Source organism: Neomonachus schauinslandi, chromosome 11 (assembly GCF_002201575.2).
Source record: "Neomonachus schauinslandi chromosome 11, ASM220157v2, whole genome shotgun sequence".
NCBI classification, from domain to species: Eukaryota; Metazoa; Chordata; class Mammalia; order Carnivora; family Phocidae; genus Neomonachus; species Neomonachus schauinslandi.
The window spans coordinates 10,964,174-10,991,206 of record NC_058413.1 but is presented as its reverse complement, the minus strand read 5'-3'; the positions used below and the strand labels follow the sequence as shown (position 1 = coordinate 10,991,206).

Sequence of the window (27,033 nt, the reverse complement as noted above, 5' to 3'; positions counted from 1 at the left end):
CAAATTTCTGTACATTGATTTTTTATCCTCAACTTTACTGAATTCATGTATCAATCCTAGCAATTTTTTGATGGAGTCTCTCAGGTTTTCTATATAGAGTATCAGTCATATGCAAATAGTGAAAGTTAGATTTCTTCCTTGCTGATTTGGATACCTTTTATTTCTTTTTGTTGTCTGACTGCTGTGGCAGGGACTTCTGGTATTACGTTAAATAATAGTGGTGAGAGTGGACATCCCTGTCTTGTTCCTGACCACAGAGGAAAATATAAGCCTCTTTTTCTTATCTGTAGAATTCAAGTAACAATAGCACCTATCTCTGAGAGTTGTTGTGTAGACTAAATGAGACTTTACACAAAGCTCTTATCAGAGTGCTAGACTCACAGTGGGTGCCGAGTAAATGTTAGCAATTATTATCATTTTATCAGGAACTACTGTTTGATTTTGAAACCCAGAATCTTTCCAAACCTGATACCTTTTCTACCACTCTGGTTTTAAAGATGTGTTAGAATGCTCACCCATGGCCTCTTTGCCCCAGTTCTACTGCAAAGGATTCAGTGTCAACCCTATTCCCCTCCTTATTCATGTTACCTCGACCATACTTCTGTTCAGATTCCAAAATCCCCAAAAAAGAAAATTAACTCCTTAAACAAGGAGAACTGTATTTTTAGTAACTTTTCAAAGGTATCTGATGCCCAGAGAGCGTAAGAAATGACCAGGGCATGGCTCTATGAGTGGAAATGGGGTGGAGTTACCAATCTTTTATTGAGTAATATGGAGCACTTGATAAAGAAAAATCACAGGGACACAACAAAGGGCACTCATCTAAATCACCTCATTCAAATCCTCACAAGAGTGCTTCATGATAGCATTATTATTCCTATTTTATACATAATGAAACAGGATAAATGAGGGGAAATAACCTGCCTGTGGCCAACTAATAAATATCTGAGCTGGAATTCCAATGAGTTTAGATATAACTAATATGTATTGAGAGTATATCATGTGCCCCTGGCCCCTGTTCTATGTTGAACCCATTACATGCATCATCTCCTCTCCCTCACGATGAACCTATGAAGTGGCTAAAACAACGTGCTTATGGTGAGTTTAGTAATAACTGTTGTGTATAGAATATAAGCATAGGACTGGACTCTAAGACATATGCTCAAATGTGCAAACTGACGCTAAGGCATTGTACTTCCAGCTCAATGTCCTTTCCCATCTCCCTCACTAGTAATGAGATTGTAGATGCCAGTTCCAGTCTTTATATGTTATGCATTCCCTCCAAGAGAACCTGGACATTGAGAAGGACTGGGGAACAGAACTGTGGCACCATCAGATTATCACAAGACTTTATCCAAACTACGGCCTTCAAGGGGGAGAATGTTGTGCTGAGAACAGATCTAGGGAGCATCCCAGTGGCTGGACTCTGCTGCTCATACCACAGAGGCTCAGCAACACTGCTGATTTGGGCTCTTGAGTCTACATTGGAACTGTTAATGTTAGGAAAGAAGGAAAGATGAGGAGAATTAGTGTGGTATTGAGAAAACTATCACAAGCTTCTGAGCCAGATCGATTTGGTTCAGACCGTGACGCAAATACAGGATAATAATAATTATATTGGCTACCATGTATTAAATACTCTCAATGTGCCAGGCTAAGTACTTTGTGTATTTCATATAATGAAAATCACTTGAACTTATCAGTCCTGAATTTCTAATGCATAAAGTGGAGTTAATAACACCTATGTTGTTACAGAGTTTAGAGCTACTATGGCCTAGTGCCTAGAATTTAGCAGGAGTTAAATAAATGTTCATATTAACAATCATTGAGCTAATATAGACACGGGGCTCATTCCATGTGGGACAGGACCTACACAAGAAAGAGATGTGGACTAGGATTAATCAACATCTGAGGGAAAGAAAACCAGACTATGATGGAAGAATGAGCAGTATAGATGCAGCATAAAAGTACAATATCGGGACATGTGGCGTGGGAATGTGGGTGAAGCAGAGGTACACGGGTATGAGAGGGAGGCTGGAAGCAGGGCTTGTTGGAAGGACAGTAAGGTGGATAACCTCAAGGCTGCAAGCCAAGTTCTATCTGAATTGTTCACCTCTCAAATGTGGGACTCCTCGAAATGTTTAATTTTCTCCCAGTGATATGCCTTCTGTCCATAATGGATGGACTGTACCAAGCATGCTGGTCTTCCAATGCTTCTACTGCTCCCCACATTCAGTTTTGTTCCTAAAGGACAGGTCACCCCTTGGACAATGGAGAAAAATCTTAAATGGTTTCACATCTTCAGGTTGAACCTGAGGTCCTAACTGAGTTCACTGCCTCTTCCAGCATCATCAGCATCATGCCTATCACAGCCCAAGACCAAGGGAGCCTTTGACTCCTTTACTCCAAATGGCATTATCATCCTCAAAAGAGAAAAACCTAAACACAGCTACCAAAAAGAAGATAACCCACAGAACAGTCTGCAGGAAGAAGCTACAGTCCTTGGAGTAAGTTGATGTCATTGTAAGGGGAACACTGGAAAATGTGGTGAATGTCTTCAGACTACAGATCTACAGTGGATCTGGGAGAGTCTTTCATTTTTTTTCTGTCTGACTCCGGGCTAATTGGGATATGAAATGGGGCTTTATGGGAAGACTCTATCCAACTCAGGCCTCTCTGTAAACTAAAACCACTAGGTGTCTACTTGAAAGCTGTACAAGAAAGTCTCTTGCAATTTGTCTTTAACATAGTAGATTTGGGATTTAACCACATGATTTTACTCAATAGGATTAAATTAGTCTGTTTTGAGCTCATTTCTTAACCATTTTGAGATGAGACAGTCTGGACTAACCTCACTGTACATTTTTTCCCTGTTTGCCTAACTATAACCATGTGTCCCCGGTCATCAACCTTCATATCCAGGACTTTAATTCCCACCTGACTCTGAATATCCTCTTTTAAGACCTGACTCCTATTCATTTCCAACTTTGGAAACCTGCCTAGTTGGGGTCTCTGGAATTCAGGATCAGTTAACTGCATAATCCTCTTCATTCCCCAGTTTGTTTCTCAAAGGCCTCCTCATCTATTGTACAAACAGAAACCTAGCTCCCAAGGGCACTGTTTCCACTGCAACCCTCACTTCTGGGCCTGGAAGTGAAGGCAGTCTCTTTGCTTCTCAAGGACACTTCAAGATCAATCTTCTCCTCTCAATCTCTAAAAGCTCCTACTTCAGAATCTCATGTCATCCAAATAACTAATTCACTCCCACTTTTTAAAAAAAGATTTTATTTATTTATTTGACAGAGAGAGAGAGAGAGCGTGAACAGGGAGGAGGAGGACAGGGAGAAGCAGGCTCCCCCCTGAGCAGGCAGCCCCAATGTGGGGTTCAATCCCAGGACTCTGGAATCATGACCTGAACCGAAGGCAGACACGTAACCGACTGAATCACCCAGGCGCCCCTCACTCCCACTTTAAAAAAGAAAACAAACCATAATAACCCTTTTTATGTATTATTTTTAAAAATCCTAATTAAGTCTTCCACCCCTAAAAAAGGTATTTTTAAAAAGTTATCTATATTTTGAGCAAGGGAAAGAATAATTATCCCCAGCAATTTAAACAGTCATGAACTTCAAAACTTTCTATTAGGTAATTCTAGTATTAGGAATAATGGAGAATTGATAGGCGAATTAAAATTTCAGAAGACTGAGTTTAGTTTAAAAACGTAAAAATAATCAGTGTTTTAGAAAATAACATTAAATGATGTACTGGCAAATTTGAAAAGTGATCATCCTTAGAAAAATCGTTTGATGAACATGTTGCTTGAAAATAAAACCAATTAATGCTTGTCTTCCTGCTATCATTTACGAGTACTCACTCCTCAATTTACTTCTTCCAAACAACAGTTTCCTTGCAGGCTTACCCTGTTCCCTACAATCTAGCCTACATGTGGCCTAGAATCACAAACACGTTTTACTGTGTTTATTCATTCATACATTCAGCTGCCATTTTTGAACACTTTCAATGCCCCCTCCACTATTTTACACACTTAGGATAATAGATGAAATATACAGTTAAAAGAAAAAAGAAACAGAGCCCCATTCTCAAAGTCCTCTTGCTATACAGGAGGACTCCAGGTCATTGCCACTTTTTTTACTCTCCTGGGTAATTTGCCTTTTCTTTTCAAGATACTGTCCTCAATCACTGTCACTCCTTCCAGGAGAGGTCCTATCATAAGCCTTGACTGTTTCAATCTTCATGTTTATGATCCCTCCAGTATCACGTCCTCTCTGTTCCTTGACCTCTTCTCCACAGTTATCTTGCCCATCCTTCCTTAGACAAACATTCCGCGAGTCATACCCTGGGCCTTATCAATACTGAAAGCAATAAAGCCACCATTACTTACATTTCAAGCATCCCATACTCCACCAACTCTGATCTTTCCAGGTCACTCCCTCTGACTCTATGTTGACTCTCTTTAACCTCACTGAGACTTATTGATAATATTCCTATTTCACAGAGCCTTTCTCACCTAGCCAAGATCCATAGTTCACTCTCTCTTGTTAACACCCTCAACAGCCTTGTGCTCCTCAACTTAAGGCATAATCTTCAGGAAAAACTGCAACATTGGTTTAATTCTAGCTCTGCCCATTTGCTTATTCTACACCTGAACCCATGCAACTAACCTTGGCTGAAAACACACACATGGACTCCACTTTTGATTATGACCATAACCTCAAAAGGACTGTAAAAGCTGTCTAAAAAGAACATGATCTTTCCTTCATCCATTCACTTTCCTACTACCCCAGAAAACTATTTCATACATTCTATCCCCTGAAACCTCTGAGGTTTCTTCCTTCTCCACTGATTACCTTGCTTCCTAAAATACTACAAAAATTGAGGCAATCTGGAGAGAATGTCCACAAGCTGCTACACATCTGAAATTATTCATATCTGTGCCATATATTCTCTCTCCTCTCCCCATTACCAATAGGACGTCCATCTTCTAACTGATGATAACCTTCCCTTTGTGCAGTAGATCCCAACCCTTATCACTTGTTCCAGTAATTCTTCCTATTCTCTCTGCAAATCTTTTTATCATTTCCATGAGCACAGAATCTTACTGTAATTTCTCCCATCTTGAGAACAAAAAAGCAGAAACAAATAGTTATAACTTCACACCCCCTTCAGCTACTGCCCGCTGGTCACTTGCCTTCCCAGCAACACTCCTCTAAGGGGTAGAAAGTCAGTGTTTCCAGTTCCTCTGGAATGATATTCTCTCTTGAATCACACCCAATGTCATTTGTCCCCATTGCTCCACATTAGTAACCTAATTTCTAAGTCTTAGTTATTAATGTTCTTGAACTAGTAGAAGTGTTTAATGCAGCTGACTACTCTTGCCTACTTGAAACATTTTAATCACTTGGCTTCTTGGACACCACATTCTTCTGGTTTTCCTCTTTCCCTCTTTGCTGCTCCTTTTATACTCCTTTACTGTTTCTATTTATTTCTCGGATCCTACATTTGGAGTATTTGATAGCTCAGTCCTTGATTCCATTTTGTTTCTGTATCTGTTGCAATGGTGATCCCATCCAGTAATATAGTTTTAAATATTATCTTCACTTATGACTTGGGGGAAAAAGACTATATCCCTTACCTGGTTCTCTCCTCTAAACTTAAGACTCATGTATCTAACAACCTATATACATTTCCACTTGGATATCTACTAGACATCTCTCCCCTAACCTGTTCCAGACTGAAATCCTCATCTTTGTCCCCAAACCCACCCCTCATACAACATTCCCCAGCTCGGATCAATGTCAATTCCATCATTTCAGATGCTCAAGCCAAAACCCTTGGAGGCAACCTTCATTCCTATGTTTTATAATCCACAAGCTCTCAGCAAATCCTACAGGTTTCATCTTCATTTTGCATCTAGAATCCAACTACATCTTACTATCTCCACCGTCAACATCTTCTTTCAAGTCAACATCATCTCACATGTGAATTACTGCAATGCCCTCTTTATTGATCTCCCTGCTCTGTTTCCTTATAATCTGTTCTCAACACAGCAGGTAGAATGATCCTTTAAAAATATAAATTGGATCATGTAATCTCTTCATTCAAAATTATCCACTTCACTTCCCTTTTTACTCAGAATGAAAGGCAGTGAAAGGTAAAATAGCCAACAAAGCCCTACATGGTTTGCACCCTGCCCCCAGTACTTCTCGGACCTCATTTCCTACTACTTTGCTCTTAACCCATTCTATACTTTCCAAGGAACATATCTGTAAAGCACATTATACATGGTCAGTGGCAGTGATTTTCATTTGTTTCATTTCCCTGGTGCTGGCCCACAATAGATATTTCATACGTATTAATTATATGAATGGTTGAATTCTCTTGACTTCAGGTTATTTCTCCTATGTTTGTATCATCTTTCAATTGCATGTGCATTAAACAGTGGGTTAGAGTGTGGGTTCTAGATCAAAGTAATGGGTAAATCCTAGTTCTTTTACTCGGCCATTTGTGTGGGCTTATACAAACTATTTTTATCCTGGTGCCTCATTTTTCTCATCCATAAAAAAGATGAGATGAATAATCAGAGTATAGAAGTGTTCAACAAATATAGATTATTATTATTATCACTGGTGTCATGAAAATAGTAATTATTATTAAAATCCAATGATGAATAAGATGGATTATGCACTAGAGACTTTCTGCTCTATTTTATTTCAAACGAAATTGAGTCCTTTATTCACTCTTCTTTGATAAGTTTTCTTTCTACACCCATCTAACCGAACTAGTGTCCAGAAAAATTTTCTCCATTTGCTTTTCCTAGAACAACAACAACAAATTATCAACTATCTTTTTCAAAATAAAGTTAAAATGTACATAGGATCACTTCCTGACTTGCTAGTTTAATAATCCTATCAGAAGAGAAGAGGTTAGTTATACATGACTTTCTTTGTCTTAGAGAATGCCTACTGGCTCCTTGTAACACCTTTTTTTCCTTTTTATTAAATTGTGTGTGTGTGAGAGAGAGATTGAGCACACATGAGCGGAGCAGGGGGAACAGAAAGAAAGGGAGAGAGAGAATCTTAAGCAGGCTTAACTGACTGAGCCACCCAGGTGCCCCTTTTTCTCCTTTTTAACATGGCCAATTATAGCATATTTTATACTCTTTATAAACACAACTTACATTCAAACAATCACTTTCATCTGTTCAAAGTGTGTTCCTAGAATTTTCCTTCTTGTCTCTTGTAGATTATCCAGATCCTGTGTTGCCTGTTGATTTCAAGTTTGGGCGCCATTTTGGTTTCTGCTCCCCACTCTTCCCACTTCAAGCCAACAATATCCACCATTTTGATGTCTGGGTACCCATTTGTAGGAGCTCTATGTGTGAGTAGAGTGGGGTCTCCAAGAGAGGATATGCTTTCTAAATGCTAAGTAGGTGCTAAGTCACTCCATGACTCCCAAGAGGTAGGGATAGAGGAGAAGGCAGCCAAGCCCTCTGACTTTCCCTCTGTCATTGTCCCATGTCACGTTTCTCTAATTCAGGAAGAGCAGCAGAGGGGCTTAATCCCTCCTCCTGTGTCAGCATCCCAGGGAGTGGCTGGTTGGGGCAGGAGGCAAGAGGCTAATACAGTGGGCATACCAGTACATTATTTCTTACCTGGCCTCACAGCCTATCTCTGGAAAAATGTAAAATTTTTCACATTCTTCTTTGGGCCTTTGATGAGGTCATTGGATTTCCTCCAGTTTAAGAATCACCCACCTGCCAGGTAGAGAGTGAAAAGATCATTTTTAAAACAGAATGAGCACCGCTGGTAGATGCCACGGGTTGCAGAGAATTAAACTGGTAATAAAATTCATGGGAGGCAAGGACACTTGTTATGTGTTCAGAAGTAATCCTGAGAATTTGGAAAACGTTTTTGCTGGCTTCCATCTAATTACTCATGGAGAAAGGCCTAGTCAATCCTTTTCTTTGGAGATAGCCAGGGCCTAGTCATGCCTCCCACAAAGGGCCACTTATGTTCCACGTAGTATCTTGTACAAAGGGAAAAAAAAAAAAGCACACATTCTGGGCATATGAATTCTATGAAGGCACCACCACTGTATGGATATAGCCTTTGTGTAAACACAAACTATGCAGCCCTTCTCTTGCCCCCAGAGCATAATTTGCCCGTATATCTCTATCTGATCAGTAGTTGTGGCTCCCACATTCCCTTATGAAAGGTATAAATAGGTCATGCTGGACCCTCTTTGTCTGTGACTACCAATTCCTAAAAGCCACAAGCTTAACCAATGTTTCAGCTTTTCAGAATATTCCCCTCCACCAGCTGGATCCTTACCACCACTGGGCTCAAATACTGACTTCTGGGGCTTCAGTCTGAAAGACTCTTCACATCTATCCTTGTGCTTCCCACCTTCCTCAGCTCCCAGTCTAACTCAGGCCCCCCACACCAATACTTGAAGCCCACATGCTTCTGTACCTTGTGCCATCAGAGCCCCTTTCCTAAGTGTTTCTGTTGGCTGCTCCCACCTTCCTATACCTTCAGGTCATTGGTCTTTCTCAACCTCTTCTCTTCCCACCTTGTAATTCAGCACTACTCTCCTCCCTCTGTGTACACCTTCTCTCCAGGCCACCTCAGCTCACAGTGATTTTTGCTAACATAAACCCAGATCCTATGTGCATCTGCCTATTTTTCAAAGTCAATGTAAGCATCCTAAGAGTGGAAATCAGGACTTTATCAATATGGACCCACACCATTCCTACAGTGTTATCTCCCTAAAAGTTTTACATTACTTATTGATTAATAGTAACATGGTGGCCTCATTTCCACAAGACAACTAAACTGATTATTTCTCTCTTTTCTGAGCAGTTTGCCATTACTGGATCCCTCTCAATTATTTCTGGGAAAAAGTCAACTAAGCCCTTTGTAAGTATGAGAACTATCAAATCTCAGCCCATTGGAATAAAGGGAACTTGAGGATTAACTACTCTAGTTTAAAGTTCCCATTCACAACTTACGAAAATAGGACTCTGAGCAGGGAGAGAACCCAAGTTCTCACTGCTGGTCCACTGGTGAACTGGGTGTAAACACCAAATTCCCTGCCTTCTAGACCAGTGCTCTTCCCCTACATAATGTAGGCCTGGATCATATTCCAAGCTTGGAGATTTACCTCAGTTGCTTAAACAGTAGAAATTTTTAAATATACCATGGAGTCTTTGTAGTTTATTATCTTGGCCCTGAATAGGGTAGATGACCATCCCAGCTAGACCCTAGAGATCCTTTTCCTGGAAAAACCGGTCTCATAATGAGTCAATTTCCCTAAATGGCAAGGTCAGAGGCACAGGTGTGTGGGCTTAGATCCTGTGGTTAGCTCCTCCACCCCCTCAGAAACAAGGAATTATCAGACTGTAGCCACTTTCCTGACAAAAGTCAGGAATGTGTGGGTGGGGTCTTTGATGTTCTCCATAGCAACCTTTCCCTTTTTTCCCCTGCCACACACTCACAAAGATAACTTAGGGAAAAGCCACATCCTCACTCAGGAAGATCCAGGGTGTAGTTAGCTATGGATGAAGGCACCTAAGATGGTGTATGAGGCTGGTATATGTTCCTGATACTTAAAGCTAGAATCTAAACCCCAGAACGAGTGGACAGAATTTTGAAATGTTCACCCCACTGGATGGAGTCAGAGTTCTGGACTTGGAACCAGGAAACCTATACTCTCATCCCAGCTCTGTCACTGACCCATCTGTGTGCTCAAAAAAGTTCCTTCCTTCTCTGGGCTTCAGTTTTCTCATTTATAAAATGTGGAAGATGAACATGTGAATCTCACAGGTGGCTTCCCAAGTGTCCTGAACACCCTAAAAGGGAAAACAATACTTGGGATGACCCGGTATGATATGGGCTCCACATATAGGACATAAGACAATATGTGGGCTCCATTGCCTCTGTGGCAGCTCTGGGCAAACACACTGCCCATTCCGTCTGCTCTTCCTTTGGTAACTCAGCACTTGAAGCCACATAGCTACCAGGTTCAGGGAGTAGGGGGCAGAGCAACCATCCTCCCAACCCACAGTATCCTACAATGATGTTCAAATAGAAAAGAGCATATGCTGGGAACCTGGCACAGAATCTAGCACATCAGTGTCTTTGCAGAGGAACCAGATTCTGTGAGAACCCTTTACCCTGAAATGTAGAATATGACCCAGGAGAGAGTGTGGTGCATGTGGTTCTCAGGCTTCATCCACCTATAGGTAGGTATTTCAGCTTCTCCAGTTTTCTCTTTTATGGAAAGAAAAGCCATAGATTGGTCTAGGAGGGACCAAAGGCCATATTCTAGAAGATCTTAAAGCAACAGAATGATTCTAAGGCTGTTGAGGAAGTCAAGGAATATACTGGTAGTGGTTTGAGCAGTGTCACCTCTGTCTGCAGAGAGCCAAGGGGCCAGAACCCCTATCCTGAAGGAGGAATTATTCATGCATTCTTGCATTCAACAAACATTTGCTAACTATATCAGGTGATAAACAGATAGTGAAGAGGGATACACAGAACACAGTCTGTGCCTCCAGGAGTACGCAGCTTAGAGGGGAAACAGATTCAGGGAAGCATCACTGTAGTGCAGTGGATGGAGAGATAACTGTATCACATGCTGCTTCTGCCGTGAGATCCCAGTGCAGAATTTCTTTTTCAGGCCATGAGCAGGCTGACCTCAAGTGCAATGAGTTCTCTCATTGCTGGAGCAGGCCTCTTCCTCCTTGCTGACGGCCTGACATCCCTGGAGACTGCCTCTTGATGGTGTGACTCAGAAAGGGAATATCTATCCACACTGCCTTATTCGATGTACTATTATTCGATATATGAATTCAAGGACTGTCTCCTGGCTAGTGTCAGTCTAACAGTAAGTAGCCTCAGACTCAATATCCTATCATGTGAAATCTCAGCTTCTCTCCTTTGCATAATTTCTGCTTTTTCAGCAGTCTGTATCTTGTTGATCTGAACGCCTGGAAGTAGACAGAAAAAAAATGTGGTTGAAAGAGTCCTGTCAGCAGACTGCAAAATATAAGGGGTGCACTGTGCCAAGTCAAAATAGGAAATCAAGAAGGGCTGTGGGTTCAAGATATGTCTCTTCTGGCAAGAGAAATAAGCAAAAATAAACTACTAAGACTACACCCAAAATAAAAAAGCTTCTGCACAGCAAAGGAAAACATTAACAAAAAGAAAAGGCAACCTACTAAATGGGAGAAGATATTTGCAAATGACATATCCTATAAGGGGTTAATATCCAAAATATATAAAAACTTACACAACTCAACACTGGAAAAACAAATAATCCAATTTAAAAAATGGGCAGAAGACATGAATAGATATTTTCCCAAAGAAGAAATACAGATGGCCGACAGACACATGAAAAGATGTTCAACATCACTAATCACCAGGGAAATGCAATTCAAAACCACAATGAGATACCAACTCACACGTGTCAGAATGGCTAGTATCAAAAAGACGAGAAACAAGTGTTGGTCAGGATGTGGAGAAAAGGGAACAACATGCACTGTTGGTGGAAATGTGGATTGGTGCAGCCACTCTGAAAAACAGTATGAAGGTTCCTCAAAAAATTAAAAATAGAAATACCATACAATCCAGTAATTCCACTACTGGGTATTGACTCAAAGAAAACAAAAACGCTAGTTTGAAAAGATATATGGACCCTTGTGTTTACTGCAGCATTATTTACAATAGCCAAGATATGGAAGCAACCTAAGAGTCCATCCATAGACGAATGGATAAAGAAGAGGTGGTCAGCAGTCTTTCCTACATAAAAAAAATATTCCATTCTCAAAGGTTTAGCTCTCAGGGTGCCCCCTTTGTTGAGCAGGCATTTTTTTCCCCTTGACGCAGGCAGAAATATCCCTCTTTATTTGAATTTTATTTGATTTGGGATTAATGTAGCCACATTAAATTAGCTATAGAACTTGGACTTTAAGCCCAAAGACATAATTATTATACTTTGGCCCAGCAGGGCTGGCACAGGGAGAAGGGGATGGGAGATGGCCCACCAATGGATTCCACTCCTTGTAGAAATGCCAACATCTCTGGGCAGCATTTTCTTGCCAAAATTCTTCCCAAGCTGGATGGTCATCACCTGTTGATGGTAAAAATCCTGGCTTAGTCAATCCTCTATATACAGGCTCATAGTTTTAAAACCATAAACTTTGGCCTTTTAAGGAGAAAAATTTCTTCCTTTGTGACTCCTCTAGCAGGAGTCAGGGAGATGAATGTAATATCTCTTATTCCCTTGGATCTGTCTCACGAATCCCAGAAAATGTGTGCAAGTTTCTGCCCATGGGACCCAGAGGTTGTCAAAAGTAACCCCTTTGATCCTGGAGCTTGAGGAAGTGGAAAGGCACATAAATGCATCTGGTTAGAAATCAGTACAAGGAAGTCCAGGAGAGAGCATAACCCTGGTGCAGGGCAGACATCAGGCAAAGCCATGAGGGTGAGGGAGACATCCTCCCTGACCAGACTTTGAGGGTTTAACTCAATGAAAACTACTCTCAATACATGAAACTGTCTCCTACTCTCAGACAACCAGAGAACTTCCTGCAAAATCAGAGAAGTTGCACCACGACTGACCCCAAACACCCACTCTTTATTAACACAAACATAACCTGAGCAAAGTAATGCATCAAAACATTTGAAATATATATCTGAGGTTGGAAGAAGAAAGGGAGGGTGGAAAGAAGGAAAAAAATCAAGGAAGAAAGGTATCTTATATCCAGGAGCTAAGAAGGATCCTGCAGCCAGCTAACCAAACAAGAGCTGGGACCAGAAAACAGGTCTGGATGGGAACACAGGTGTTATAAGCTGGGATAATGGTATTTTAATGCCCATGACAAATCTGAAGTTCTTCAGGCCCACACTGAGTGACCTGCCAAAACGTTAGAAGCAGAGACTGAATATTTACCCTATTTAGAAAATAGGACAAGGAAAACTCCGCCCAACATCCCACGAAGCTTTAAAAACTCTGCCATAAAGTTTTCTAAGATGAATTCATCTCACCAAGCCATGGGCAGGAATGGACGGTATCCAAATCCAAGATTACATATAAAATAAAGGAACCTCAAATACAGGATTAACTTAAAAACTTTCTGGGTCGTGGAACTCCTGAGGTTCCAGCAGAATCAAACCTATAACTTCCACTAGGGAGGCATCCATAAACCCAACCGATGGGTCTCCTATATATTAAAAAATTCCCCCATTCACCTATATACTGACATCATCTAAGAGTAAAATGTTCTTAAAAACATAAGAAAAAACGGGGAACGCCCGAAATGTAACAAATATGAAAGTTAGTTGCTCAAGAATTAGAGGTTATATACTAATTTGGAAGACTATAATGAAAATATATTTTAAATGATTAAAGGCATAAAAAAGGAATTAAAACCAAAATGAAACAGTAAGAAAAAAGAACAAGTAGATTTGAAAACAAACTAAACAGTATGATTAGAAATGCAAATTATACTCTGAAATTAAAAATTTAGCATATCAGTTAAACAGTAGATTCAACACATCCAAAGAAATAAATAGTGAGGGGAGGGGGAAAAGATGGAGGAGGAGTAGGGGACCCTATTCCAACTGGTCCCCAGAATTGAGCTGGATATCTACCAGACCGCTCTGAACACCCCTAAAATCAGCCTGAGATGTAAGAAGATAGATCTGGATCTCTACAAATCGAATATCGCAGGCTATTGGTTTTGAGGTTCAAAGCGGGGAGACGAGATTCCATGGGCAGATATCCGAGGATAAACGACAGTGGGAGGGAGCCTGGCCATGGGGATCCTGCACCGCCAGTGAGCGATAGCCTCCCGCGCTGGGGACCGGGCACAGACTTGCAGACTGGTAGCAGCGGGGAAAGGACATTACGGCAGCCCCCCTGATGGAAACTGGAGCAGCAGGGCCCTGCATGTGAACTGGGGACAACTGGTGGTTTTAGAAGCACAAAGGGCAGAGACATGCCCCGACCTGGAGGTGAGGACTGGGAACCCTCCTGAGGGGCGCACAACCCAGGACGCTGCAGTTTATAGAAGAACAGACAGAAATGGAGAAAGTGTGGCCTGGAGAGCTCACTGAAGAACAGACTGCGGTCTCTCTGCTCTGAGACAGAAGGTTGGAAACAATCTCTTCTGCTCTGACTCTCAGAAGAGACGCGGAAAGCCACCAGGGAAAGCCACCGGAGAACAAAAGCCCCCCAAAACCAGTTTTCACTGAGCCCATCCCCTGCCACAGGGGGCAGGGCAACTCTGACCAAACAGGGTTGCCTGAGTAACAGCACAGCAGGCCTCTCCCCCCAGAAGACAGGCTGGGAAAACAAGAGGCCAGCAACCTTAAGGTCCTTAGAAAACAGGTGTCTTGCTTTGGTTGTGGAAAATAATTTGGACTCTATACATTCCCTCAACCACCCCTCAACAGACTGACTGGGAGGAGGAACCCCCAAAATAGGAAAGACTCAGAGATTATGACTTATGACACAGATTTACAAATGGATTCAGATATAACCAAGATGTCGGAGATGGAATTCAGGCTAGCAATTGTGAAGACAATAGCTAGAATGGGGAAATCAATTAATGTTAAAATAGAGTCTCTAAGGGCAGAAATGAAAGCTGAATTGGCAGAACTTAAAAATGCTATCAATGAGATCCAATCCAATCTAGATAATCTAACAGCTAGGGTAAGCGAGGCAGAAGAATGAATTGGTGACTTGGAAAACCATTTAATAGATAAAAAGGGAAAAGAGGAGGCCAGGGAAAAACAACTCAGAATCCATGAAAATAGAATCAGAGAAATAAGTGACACCATGAAACGTTCCAATGTCAGAATTACTGGATCCCTGAGGGGGTGGAGAGAGAGAGAGGACTAGAAGATATATTTGAGCAAATCGTAGCTGAGAACTTCCCTAATCTGGGGAATGAAACAAACATTCATGTCCTAGAGCAGAGAGGACCCCTTCCAAGATCAAGGAAAACAGGCCAACACCCTGGCATGTAATAGTAAAACTCGCAAATCTTAGAACCAAGGAAACCATCCTAAGGGCAGGTAGGGGGAAGAGATTCCTTAGTATAGAGGGAGGAACATCAGAATAACATCAGACCTATCCACAGAGACCTGGTAAGCCAGAAAGTCCTGGCAAGACATATTCAGGGTACTAAATGAGAAGAACATGCAGCCAAGAATACTTTACCCGGCAAGGCTGTCATTTAGAATGGATGGAGATGTGCAGGGCTTCCAAGACCAGCAGAAACTGAAAGAATATGTGACCACTAAGCCGGCCCTGCAAGAAATATTAAGGGGGGTTCTATAAAAGGAGAAAGACTGCAAGAGTAATATAGAAAAGAAATTTACAGGGACAATCTATAAAAACAAGGTCTTCACAGGCAACATGATGACAATAAATTCATATCTTTCAATAATCACTCTCAGTGTGAATGGCCTAAATGCTCCCATAAAATGGCACAGGGTTGCAGACTGGATAAAAAGACAGGACCCATCCATATGCTGTCTACAAGAGACTCATTTTGAACCTAAAGATATATCCAGGCTAAAACTGAAGGAATGGAGATCCATATTCCATGCCAGTGGACCTCAAAAGAAAGCTGGGGTAGCAATTCTTATATCAGACAAATCAGATTTTAAATTAAAGACTTTGGTTAGAGACACAGAAGAACACTATATCATTCTTAGAGGGTCTATCCAACAAGAAGATCTAACAATTGTAAATATCTATGCCCCCAACATGGGAGCAGCCCTCTACATAAGCCAACTGTTAACCAAAATAAAGAGTCATATTGATAACAATACGTTAATTGTAGGAGACCTCAATACTCCACTTGCAGCAATAGACAGATCATCTAAGCAGAAAATCAACAAAGAAACAAGAGCTTTGAATGACACACTGAACCAGATGGACCTCATAGATATATACAGAACATTCCACCCTAAAACAACAGAATACTCATTCTTCTCGAGCACACATGGAACTTTCTCCAGAATAGACCACATACTGGGTCACAAATCAGGTCTCAACTGATACCAAAAGATTGAGATTATTCCCTGCACATTCTCAGAACATAATGCTTTAAAACTGGAACTCAATCACAAGAAAAAATTTGGCAGAAATTCAAACACTTGGAAGCTAAAGACCACTCTGCTCAAGAATGTTTGGGTCAACCAGGAAATCAAAGAAGAACTTAAACAATTCATGGAAACCAATGGGAATGAAAACACATCGGTCCAAAACCTATGGGATACTGCAAAGGCGGTCCTAAGGGGGAAATACATAGCCATCCAAGTCTCCCTCAAAGAAATAGAAAAATCCCGAATTCACCAACTAACTCTACACCTTAAAGAACTAGAGAAAAAGCAACAAATGATGCCTAAGCCACACATTAGAAGTGAAATAATTAGGATTAGAGCAGAGATCAATGAATTAGAAACCAGAAACACAGTAGATCAGAACAACGAAACTAGAAGCTGGTTCTTTGAAAAAATTAATAAGATCGATAAACCACTGGCCAGATGTATCCAAAAGAGAGAAAGGACCCAAATTAGTAAAATTATGAATGAAAGGGGAGAGATCACGACTAACACCAAGGAAATAGAAACAATTATTAGAAATTATTATCAACAACTATAGGCCAATAAACTGAGCACTCTAGATGAAATGGATGCCTTCCTGGAAACCTATAAACACCCAAGACTGAAACAGGAAGAAATTAACAACCTGAATAGACCAATAACCAGTAACAAAATTGAAGCAGTGATCAAAAACCTCCCAAAAAAAAGAGTCCAGGGCCTGATGGATTCCCTGGGGAATTCTACCAAACATTCAAAGAAGAAATAATACCTATTCTCCTGAAGCTGTTTCAAAAAATAGAAACAGAAGGAAAGCTTCCAGACTCATTCTATTAGGCCATAATCCTCAAAAAAATCCTAACTAATAGGATCCAACAATACATTAAAAGGATCATCCACCACGACCAAGTGGGATTTATCCCTGGGATGCAAGCATGGTTCAACATTTGCAAATCAATCAATGTGATAGAACACATTAATAAGAGGGGAGAGAAGAACCATATGGTCCTCTCAATTGATGCAGAAAAAGCATTTGACAAAATACAGCATCCTTTCCTGATGAAAACTCTCCAGAGTATAGGGAGAGAGGGAACATTCCTCAAGTTCATAAAATCCATCTAGGAAAAACCCACAGCGAATATCATCCTCAATGGGGAAAAGCTGAGAGCCTTTCCCTTAAGATCAGGAACACGTCAAGGATGCCCACTCTTGCCACTATTGTTCAACATAGTACTAGAAGTCCTAACAACAGCAATCAGACAACAAAAAGAAATAAAAGGTATTCAAATTGGCAAAGAAGAAGTCAAACTCTCTCTTTTCGCAGATGACATGATACTTTATGTGGAAAACCCAAAAGAATTCACCCCCAAATTACTAGAATTCATACAGCAATTCAGTAATGTGGCAGAATACAAAATCAATGCACAGAAATCAGTTGCTTTCTTATACACTAACAATGCAACTGTAGAAAGAGAAATTAGAGAAAATTCCATTTACAATACAAACCCATAAGATACCTCAGAATAAACCTAACCAAAGAGCTAAAGGATCTATACTCTAGGAACTACATAACACTCATGAAAGAAATTGAAAAAGACACAAAAAGATGGAATAATATTCCATGCTCATGGATCGGAAGAATAAACATTGTTAAAATGTCTATGCTACCCAGAGCAATCTATACCTTCAATGCCATCATGATCAAAATTCCAATGACATTTTTCAAAGTGCTGGAATAAACAATCCTAAAATTTGTATGGAATCAGAAAAGACCCCGAATCACCAAGGAAATGTTGAAAAAGAAAAACAAAGCTGGGGGCATCACGTTGCCTGATTTCAAGCTATATTACAAAGCAGTGATCACCAAGACAGCATGGTACTGGCACAAAAACAGACATACAGACCAGTGGAACAGAATAGAGAGTCCAGATATGGACCCTCAACTCTATGGTCAAATAATCTTCGACAAAGCAGGAAAAAACATGCAGTGGAAAAAAGACAGTCTCTTCAATAAATGGTGCTGGGAAAATTGGACAGCCACATGCAGAAGAATGAAACTCGACCATTCTCTAACACCATTCACAAAGATAAACTCAAAATGAATGAAAGACCTCAATGTGAGACAGGAATCCATCAAAATCCTAGAGGAGAACATAGGCAGTAACCTCTTTGACATCAGCCATAGCAACTTCTTTCAAGATACATCTCCAAAGGCTAGTGAAACAAAAGCAAAAATGAACTTTCGGGACTTCATCAAGATAAAAAGCTTCTGCACAGCAAAAGAAACAGTCAACAAAACAAAGAGGCAACCCACAGAATGGGAGAAGATATTTGCAAATGACACTACAGATAAAGGTCTGGTATCCAAGATCCATAAAGAACTTCTCAAACTCAACACCCAAAAAACAAATAATCAAGTCAAAAAGTGGGCAGAAGAGATGAACAGACACTTCTCTGAAGAAGACATACAAATGGCTAACAGACACATGAAAAAATGTTCATCATCATTAGCCATCAGGGAAATTCAAATCAAAACCACATTGAGATACCACCTTATACCAGATAGAATGGCAAAAATTGACAAGGCAAGACACAACAAATGTTGGAGAGGTTGTGGAGAAAGGGGAACCCTCTTACATTGTTGGTGGGAATGCAAGTTGGTACAGCCACTTTGGAAAACAGTGTGGAGGTGCCTCAAAAAATTAAAAATAGAGCTACCCTATGACCCAACAATTGCACTCCTGGGTATTTACCTCAAAGACACAGATGTAGTGAAAAGAAGGGCCATATGCACCCCAATGTTCATAGCAGCAATGTCCACAATAGCCAAACTGTGGAAAGAGCCGAGACGCCCTTCAACAGATGAATGGATAAAGAAGATGTGGTCCATATATACAATGGAATATTATTCAGCCATCAGAAAGGATGAATACCCAGCTTTTACATCAACATGGATGGGACTGGAGGAGATTATGCTAAGTGAAATAAGTCAAGCAGAGAATGTCAATTATCATATGGTTTCACTTATTTGTGGAACATAAGGAATAGCATGGAGGACATTAGGAGAAGGAAGGGAAAAATGAAGGAGGGGAAATCAGAGGGAGAGATGAACCATGAGAGACTATGGATTCTGAGAAACAATCTGAGGGTTTTAGAGGGGAGGGGTTGGGGGGATGGGTTAGTCTGGTGACGGGTATTAAGGAGGGCACGTACTGCATGGAGCACTGGTGTTATATGAAAACAATGAATCATGGAACACTACATCAAAAACTAATGATCTACTGTATGGTGACTAACAATAAAATAAAATTTTAAAAAAAGAAATAAATAGTTAGATGAAATTTAGGTCTGATTAAATAACACAGAGCACAACACATTATAGTAGAAATCTGAAAAATATGAGTGACAGGTTAACCGACAGGGAGGACAGAGTGAAGCAAAAAGAGTCAATACACATCTAACCTGAGCTCCAGGAGGATGGCCAGGGAGAGAGGAAATACGCAGAGAGAAATAACCAGCAAATTTTCATAATTAAAGACATGAGATTTCAGATGGAAGGTATGAACAGAGACTGTTCCTGGATAAATAAAAACAAATCCACACTAGAAACATCGTAACAATAAAAACAACAGGGTTTACCTCCTTTATCTGTTGCTGCCTATTTCCCTGCTTCTGTCCACTGCTAGAGCTCTCACCCCCCAGTCTCCTCTCTCTAGTCAGGCACCAACCATCATAGAGTTCTATGAATGGGTTCCTTCATGATGACACTGGGATCTGAGATTATTAATGGGTGCCTTCTGGCCAGCAAGCCAGTTAGAGAACTGCTTAATATGAAGTTGGAATGGCTTTAGAAATTGCCTGCCCTAGATGGGTGGGTGGCTCAGTTGGTTAAGCATTTGCCTTTGGTTCAGGTCATGATCTCGGGGTCCTGGGATCAACCCCAGCATCGGGTTTCCTGCTCAGCAGGAAGTCTGCTTCTCCCGCTCCCTCTGCCCCTCCTGTGCCCGCCCCCACTTGTGCTCTCTTTCTCTCTCTCAAATGAATAAATAAAATCTTAAAAAAATGAAGTCACCTGCCCCAATCTCTTATGAAAGAAAGAACTGAGGCTTGGATAAAATCACATGGAGAATGAGTGACACAGACTAACAGGCTGAGAATGAAAGCTTGCATCTCCTCCCTCTTTTCATGGACACAGCCACCTGCCTCCCTAGAGTCTCCATGGCCCCATTCCCTTGCTAATGTGATGAGATCTTACTAGGGCATCTCTGTTCTGTTTATGCTTTTCTGTGTTCTTTCTTAAACCCTCTTAGGGCATGACATTACAATTTAAAAATCCTTGCCTTTCCTCTAAAAGCCATAATTTTTTTTTTAATTATTTAAAGGGACAGACTAATGATTCAATTATGGTCTTATTAGTAAATGGTAACATGATTAGCAGATCAAAGAATGAAATTTGTTTGAAACTAATATTGATGCAATAATATATTTTGGTAAAGTTGGAAAGGCTACTACTGTACAACATGTGGGGAATGCATTCTAAATATGGATCAAAGAAAGCCTCCAAAATCAGACTTCAATATCTACTAACACACTTTCTCTTTTCTAGAGTGAATTTCCTTGCCAAGGTCATATCCAACATGTCAAAAAGCTCTTCAAGGTCATGGATAGAAGTAACGCCTCAGAAGAAAAAGGAGAAATGCAGTGCTCCTGGCAAAGTGTGATTAGACGTTCCTGAAATTTCAGGAAAGTGATTAGACTTTCCTGAAATTTCAGCTACTTTACACATTGAAAGAAACTTTCAGAAAACAGCCTTTGTTTTGCACTTGCTCAATGTTAGTAATTTCATTACTCTTGAAAATAATCTCTCAAAAGCCCAGGTGGGTAAACTGAACAGAAAGCAATTCATCTACCCATGAATAAGAAAAGAAAATGTGCACTCTTGTGCTAGTGTGAAGTGGCTAAGTCTCGTGGCTATGCAGGTCCCGCTCCTGTAGTATTTTCACAGTTATATTGTTTAAACATTGGATATTAGGGATTGCAAAAACTTTTAAATTAAAAGTACTTTAAACATACATGGCTCCATTTCTGCCAATTGAATGAAGTGAATTTCTGTCAACTGAATGTGGCTCAATATTCTGTCTCATTTAATGACTTTATTCTTAAATATCTGGCTTCAAAGATTATATTTATCATAATGCTCTTCCCCACCTAAGTTCTAGACCAAATAAGAAATTAGCCATATAGAAAGAATATCTACTTTATTACTGTATTGGAATAAACAACATGACCTACCCAATAAAAAGGGTCCCAATATTGTCCCCTGGGTCTAGGCCTTGAGTCCTTATCCCAAGGGAAGGATGCAGCAGAAATGCATACTTGTGTTTTCCCAATGACATGTGCAAAAATTATGGGCCTCTCTCCCAGTCACTTGCTTATTTTTTCCCCAAAGCATTTACTACCATCAGACATACTATGTATTTTCTTTGTTTGTTAATTGTATGTCTACCCCCACTAGTCTGTAAGCTAGGACACTCACTACTCTCCACTGAGGTTTTCAGCTCCTGTTTATGTGTTTTCAAACCTTTGTGTGTGTGTGTGTGTGTCTGTGTATATTAGTATCTTACACTGGGGGTGGAGGACCTTGGAGATTCCTCCTCATTCTGTAAGCCAAGCAATGCAATAAAATATTTAATCCAGGACCTATTTCTTATTTGTTTCTCTGTTAATAGGAAGGCTCTTCAGAATATCTGAAGAATTATATTTAGAATTATCTGGAATAATACTTCAAGTAATACTGTCTGGAATATATTCAGAATTATCTGGGATAATATTCCAAACTGATACTAGGTACAGTAAGGACAATGCATATTTCATTTGCAACATCCCTACACTCCCCCAGCCTGGTTGTCTTTCATAAATGGTATGTCCATCCACTCAATTTCTAAAGTCAGAAATTTGGGAGTCATTTTTGACTCCGCCTTTTGCCTCACTACCATATTCCCTTTGGGAACCCAATTAGGCAACAACCACTAGCAAGAAAGGTGAATAAATTCATGGGAAGAAAAGGAGTGAACAGTTTCACCCAAGTCCAAGCAGACACTGCAGATATTGAACATACATACCAGAATTCTGTGTTCCCTCAATGTTTTAGAAAAAAATTGCAGGTTCCCCAAAAGGCAACTCAAAATTAGTGGCTGAGCCGCACATACTCAAATCCTTATCACAAACTCTCCGTCCTTCCTCCCATCTTAACGAACAGGGGGTGAAAGATTCTCCCTGTTGGCCTGATATAAGCAGAAAGCAAGAAACAGGGCATTCAACTGGCAAAACCCAGGGCCCTGAGTCATACAAGGAAATGAATTCTGTCAATAACCTGACTGTGCTTGGAAGTGGGTTTTCCCCACTTGAGCCTCTAAATGAAAATACAGGCTATCTGACATTTTCTTTGTTTGTTAATTGTATGTCTACCCCCATCCCTGTGAGACCCTGAACAGAGGGACCCAAATAGGCCATGCTTCAACTCCTGATTGATGAAAATCATAAGATAATAAATATATGTTGTTTTGAGCCACTAAATTTGTGGTAATTAATAGCAAACAAACAAACAAAAACTAATACACACTAGATTGTTGCATGGAAAATGAAAGGGGGTAGGCCACGCTCAGTTTTGGCTTCAACCCTTACCAGCAGTAACGTTGGACCTCGGTTTCCTCTTCTTTAAAATGGATGTGACAATATATGCAGAAGGAGGAGTTTAGTGAGGGAGTAAATACCTCATTTTATTTAAAGCAGCATTGGCACATGCTAAGTGTTACCTGTCAAATGCTAAGTGTGGTCTTCTGCAGGTGGAAAGCAAGAGGTAATGCCATTTCCACCCAAAGTATATCACCCAGCTTGTAGCTGTCCCACAGAGATCCTGTCATTTCACCTCTCCATGGAATAGCCTAGTTCCTGCCTTCTGGTCTGAGTCTGTGGACTGATATTAGAGGACCCATCTTTTTTTTTTTTTTTAAAGATTTATTTATTTATATGAAAGAGAGAATGAGACAGAGAGCATGAGAGGGAGGAGGGTCAGAGGGAGAAGCAGACTCCCTGCCGAGCAGGGAGCCCCATGCGGGACTCGATCCCGGAACTCCAGGATCATGACCTGAGCCCGAAGGCAGTCGCTTAACCAACTGAGCCACCCAGGCGCCCCTAGAGGACCCATCTTTAAGAAGCTTGGAAGTCAGAAGCAGGGGCAAAGGGCTGAGGCTGACAACTATAACCTAGTTGAAATAATAAAATGAGATGCATTTTTGAAATAACCAAGACAGATGAAATTTTAAGTGTCTCCTGCTTAATATCACTTATTCTTTCCTAAAAATCAGGTATTCTGCATGAAGACAGTTCTTTCTCACCATTTTATTTTTATTTTTATTTTTTTAACTCAATCATGAAGTAAATTTATTTACAAGAATCTACCACCATGAGAAAACATTTATGAAAATCTTAAACAGTACAAAGCTCTGAAGCTCCACTTAGGTGTAACAAACATGGCTATGAGGCTAAGCACTCTAGTCTTTTCCATAAAGTGAGTAAGATGTAACTCTGACAGAATATATTGATCCTTGAAGCAGCAATCCTCAGATTTTAGTATGGCCCTGTATATTTTTAAGGCTAGAATGAGCAATAGAGTTTTTAAGAATATATTGAGTGACAGAGGGCAATTTCATCAAGTGATTGGAACAAATGTGCACAGGTAACAAAACACTTCACATAGGTAGAATATTTATGCCATTACCAACCCATCTGGTTCCCTGTTTCATCAAGACCACTCGATTCTCTGGAGGAAGATAAGGTGGCTTTCTCAGCTTGTTAGTGGTTTAGGTTCTACTAAAGCTTGTGGTAGAACTACCTACCCTCAGGTAAATGCTTCTGTCTAGAAGAGGATTCCAGTTCTGTCAGCAGAGGGAACTTGACATTAAAAATCTAGGTCAAGAATCTACAGGATGAGTCTCATTAGAAAACTGAATTGTACAGAGACTTAGGTAAAAATGATTTCAAAGAATTCGTGAGCTTTAAGGTCAATAACATCTTTTCAGGGATGTAGTATGTGAAAAGAACCACCAACACTACATAGATAGTGAATAAAGAGCAGAAAAAAGTCTTTTGACTAAAGTGGGGAGGACAGTAGAAAAATATTTACAATAAAGAAAGGGTTCAGAATAAAATACTATTTACAGGATGTTAAAAATTAATCTTCAGCCATAATGAGGCCTCTTCAAGCTCCTAAAACCTTTGCTTTCTTCTCCTTTCGTCTTTGCTCATGTTGTTTCGTTGTTCCTCCCTAGTCTGGAGAGGAGGTTGTTTGTAAGTTTTCTTGTGGAAGCTAACTCTGTTTACATGCTCCTTCAGAGAATTATTTTCTTTAGGTTTCAGCTTGCCTTTGTGTGGCTCATAGTTGAGGGGATGAGACAGACTTGCTTTGAGATCAAACACTGGCTTCTTATTGGAGACTGAAGTCTGTGTTGCCTGAGTTGTCAGTTTTAATGGGGTAACAACAGAAGCAGAATTTCCATCTGTGGTCTTTAACTTGTATGTCCTGAGCACAGCCTGGCCTTTTGGGGTACTCCCAGGTATGGTCACATGTGGAGACTTTCTGGCTGGAGTCTTGATCAGTGAACACTTACGCTCATTATCTTTGGTAGCAGCTGAAAACCTGACGTTCATTTTAGTTGCCCAGAGAACGGATGGCTTGGCGGAGCCCTTCCCACACAAGGTGCTCCGGCCTGCAGCGGCCAGGGGCCGGCCCTGCGAGTGGCGCTGGCTGGTGGGAGTACAAGCCATGGGGAGCCTTCCCCAGAGAGGAACTGGAGTCACCACCGCTCCCTTGGTGACCGGCTGCTTTTTCAGTTCATTAAATGAATTGTGTTCTTCAAAATGTTTCTTTTTTCTCTCAATATATTGATCAATGGACTCCATTTCCTTAAAACGAGCCTCATGAAGCTTCTTAAAGTTTGGAGTAGTGCTTTTATTTCTTTTGCTTTTTCCAGATTTGGAAAACCCATTTGTGTAGAGAGGCTTCTTTCTTTCTGAAGGTATCTTTGAATCTTCATTACCATTTATTCTTCTTTTTCCTGAGGAAATGGCATTCTCCTCTCCTTGGCTTTCATCTGGTGGTGAAGGAACTTCAGCAACTGTTCTGAGATCCTGGTTTTCCTGCTTCTCTTGATTCTGCAATTCAGTGTGATCACTTGTTTTTATCTCTGAATCATGCTGCTGGGAGTCAGGGTTCCTGTGGACCGTCCTGCACCTTCTCCTGGTTTTGGTGCCATGGCCAATCGGCTCCCTCTCAGCTTGTTCCTGGCTGCCGCTCTGCATCTCAGCCTGGTCACAAGACGATGCAGAAGTTTGACTTCCATCCCGATTATCATTTTCTTTTTTTACCTCGTGTTTAAGGTGGGCTTTCAAGGCTTTTAACAACTTGTCTGCCCTCAGGTTAGCCCGGAGGCCCAGATTCTTGGCCAAGTTCTGCAGGTCGCTGTACTTGAAGGAGTCCAGCTCCTCAAGGGAGGGTACGGCCATGGCGAGCTGCATCCAGGCGACCACGCAGAGGACGCGTACTCCAGCCTCCACAGCGCAGTTCAAAACTCTGGCGCCTCTTTCCCACCATTTTAAAGGAAAAAACCGTATGCTATTAGTCAACCCAAACTCCTATCCAATGTCCCAAAATGTAAGTAAAAGGCAGTAAAATATCTAGTAATAATAAATATTAAATAGTAATATTTAATAGTAAATTAACATGTCAGGTTATAAAAATGCTCAAAGTACTATAATTCCTTGATCGCCAAATAATCACAATGGTTGGTAACAAATTGATGCTGTTTTTTGCAGTGCATGGCTGCAGTCTGGGTCAGTACCATGCTGGGAGCACCACCCCTTTACTGACACAGCATGCTTTTCAAAACTTCTCCACATGATTCTGATGATCTATCAATTCTGCTTACAATTTAAATACAGACTTGTCCCACACTTTGTTTTGTTTAAAATGCTGCCTTGCACTTTGGGTACATAAATTAAAATTCACTTGAATAAATGTTGGTAGAAAAATGTTGTATCGAGAAATATGTACCCTCTCTGAAGTCTGGATGTGAAAACAAAGAGTCATTCTATCAGAAAAAAAAAATTAACGAGAACACAGTCTGCAATTATTTCTCTACATCAATGGTTCTCAACCTGAAATGATTTTGCTCCCCACCCCCAAGGGACATTTGGCAATGTGTGGAGACAATGAACAAAACAACTCCTTACAGCAAAGAATTAGCAGACCCCAAATGCCAGCAGGGCTGAGGCTGGAAATACTCAAGATAACAATTGTACATATAATTTTTTTGGATTTGTGAAACCATTTACCTTTGTGGTTTGATAGTTAAAATTATAACAAATACAGGATTATAAAGGATTATAAAGGATAAATGTGGGAAGCAAAATTCCAAGAGGCACTTTCTGTTCTTTTCATTGTACTTGCGTAATTTAAATCAGGAAGGCTTTGAGCAGCATTAGCTTTACCTGTCTTTCTGAAAGCTAAAATATTCTCTATTAAAGTGGCAACTACATCTGGTCCTATACCTCCTTAAATATGGATTTTGACACTACAAGGGAATAGGATTAAACAGCAAGTGAGACAATTCATCAACAAGTGGGAAACTCCTTTCGAAAGAGGGTGGAAGAAACACAAATTTTAGACACAGGTGGAGTTTGCTTCCTTTCCCAATCCCTTAGTATGTTACCGTGGGCAACACAGTCTTTCTGTACCTCTACGGTACCTAGAACATAATGGATATTCCATAAGTTTCAGTTCCTTTATATCTCATGAACATAGGTACTGGGATTTGTTTTCATGTACATCATCTAT

At 40.6% G+C, this 27,033-nt stretch overlaps 2 protein-coding genes across 3 annotated transcripts; one reads left to right on the top strand and one right to left on the bottom strand.

Moving 5' to 3' along the window:
* Positions 1-1,995: 1,995 nt before the first annotated feature.
* LOC110576167 (membrane-spanning 4-domains subfamily A member 7) lies at positions 1,996-20,439 on the top strand. The gene is given in 6 exon segments (XM_044919563.1): positions 1,996-2,020; positions 2,347-2,507; positions 7,264-7,398; positions 8,883-8,939; positions 10,702-10,908; positions 20,398-20,439. Coding segments are annotated over 6 exon segments (627 nt in total).
* Positions 20,440-24,407: 3,968 nt separating this feature from the next.
* LOC110575865 (nucleolar and spindle-associated protein 1-like) lies at positions 24,408-25,703 on the bottom strand. 2 transcript variants are annotated; one of them, XM_021684886.2, is made up of 3 exons: positions 25,603-25,703; positions 24,681-25,533; positions 24,408-24,572 (listed from the first exon to the last, which is right to left on the bottom strand). In XM_021684886.2, exons 1-3 carry the CDS (start codon positions 25,701-25,703, stop codon positions 24,408-24,410), a joined length of 1,119 nt encoding a protein of 372 aa, XP_021540561.2. The 2 variants fall into 2 exon arrangements, with proteins under 2 accessions (XP_021540561.2, XP_021540560.2); XM_021684885.2 differs by having other exon boundaries at positions 24,408-25,703.
* Positions 25,704-27,033: the final 1,330 nt, after the last annotated feature.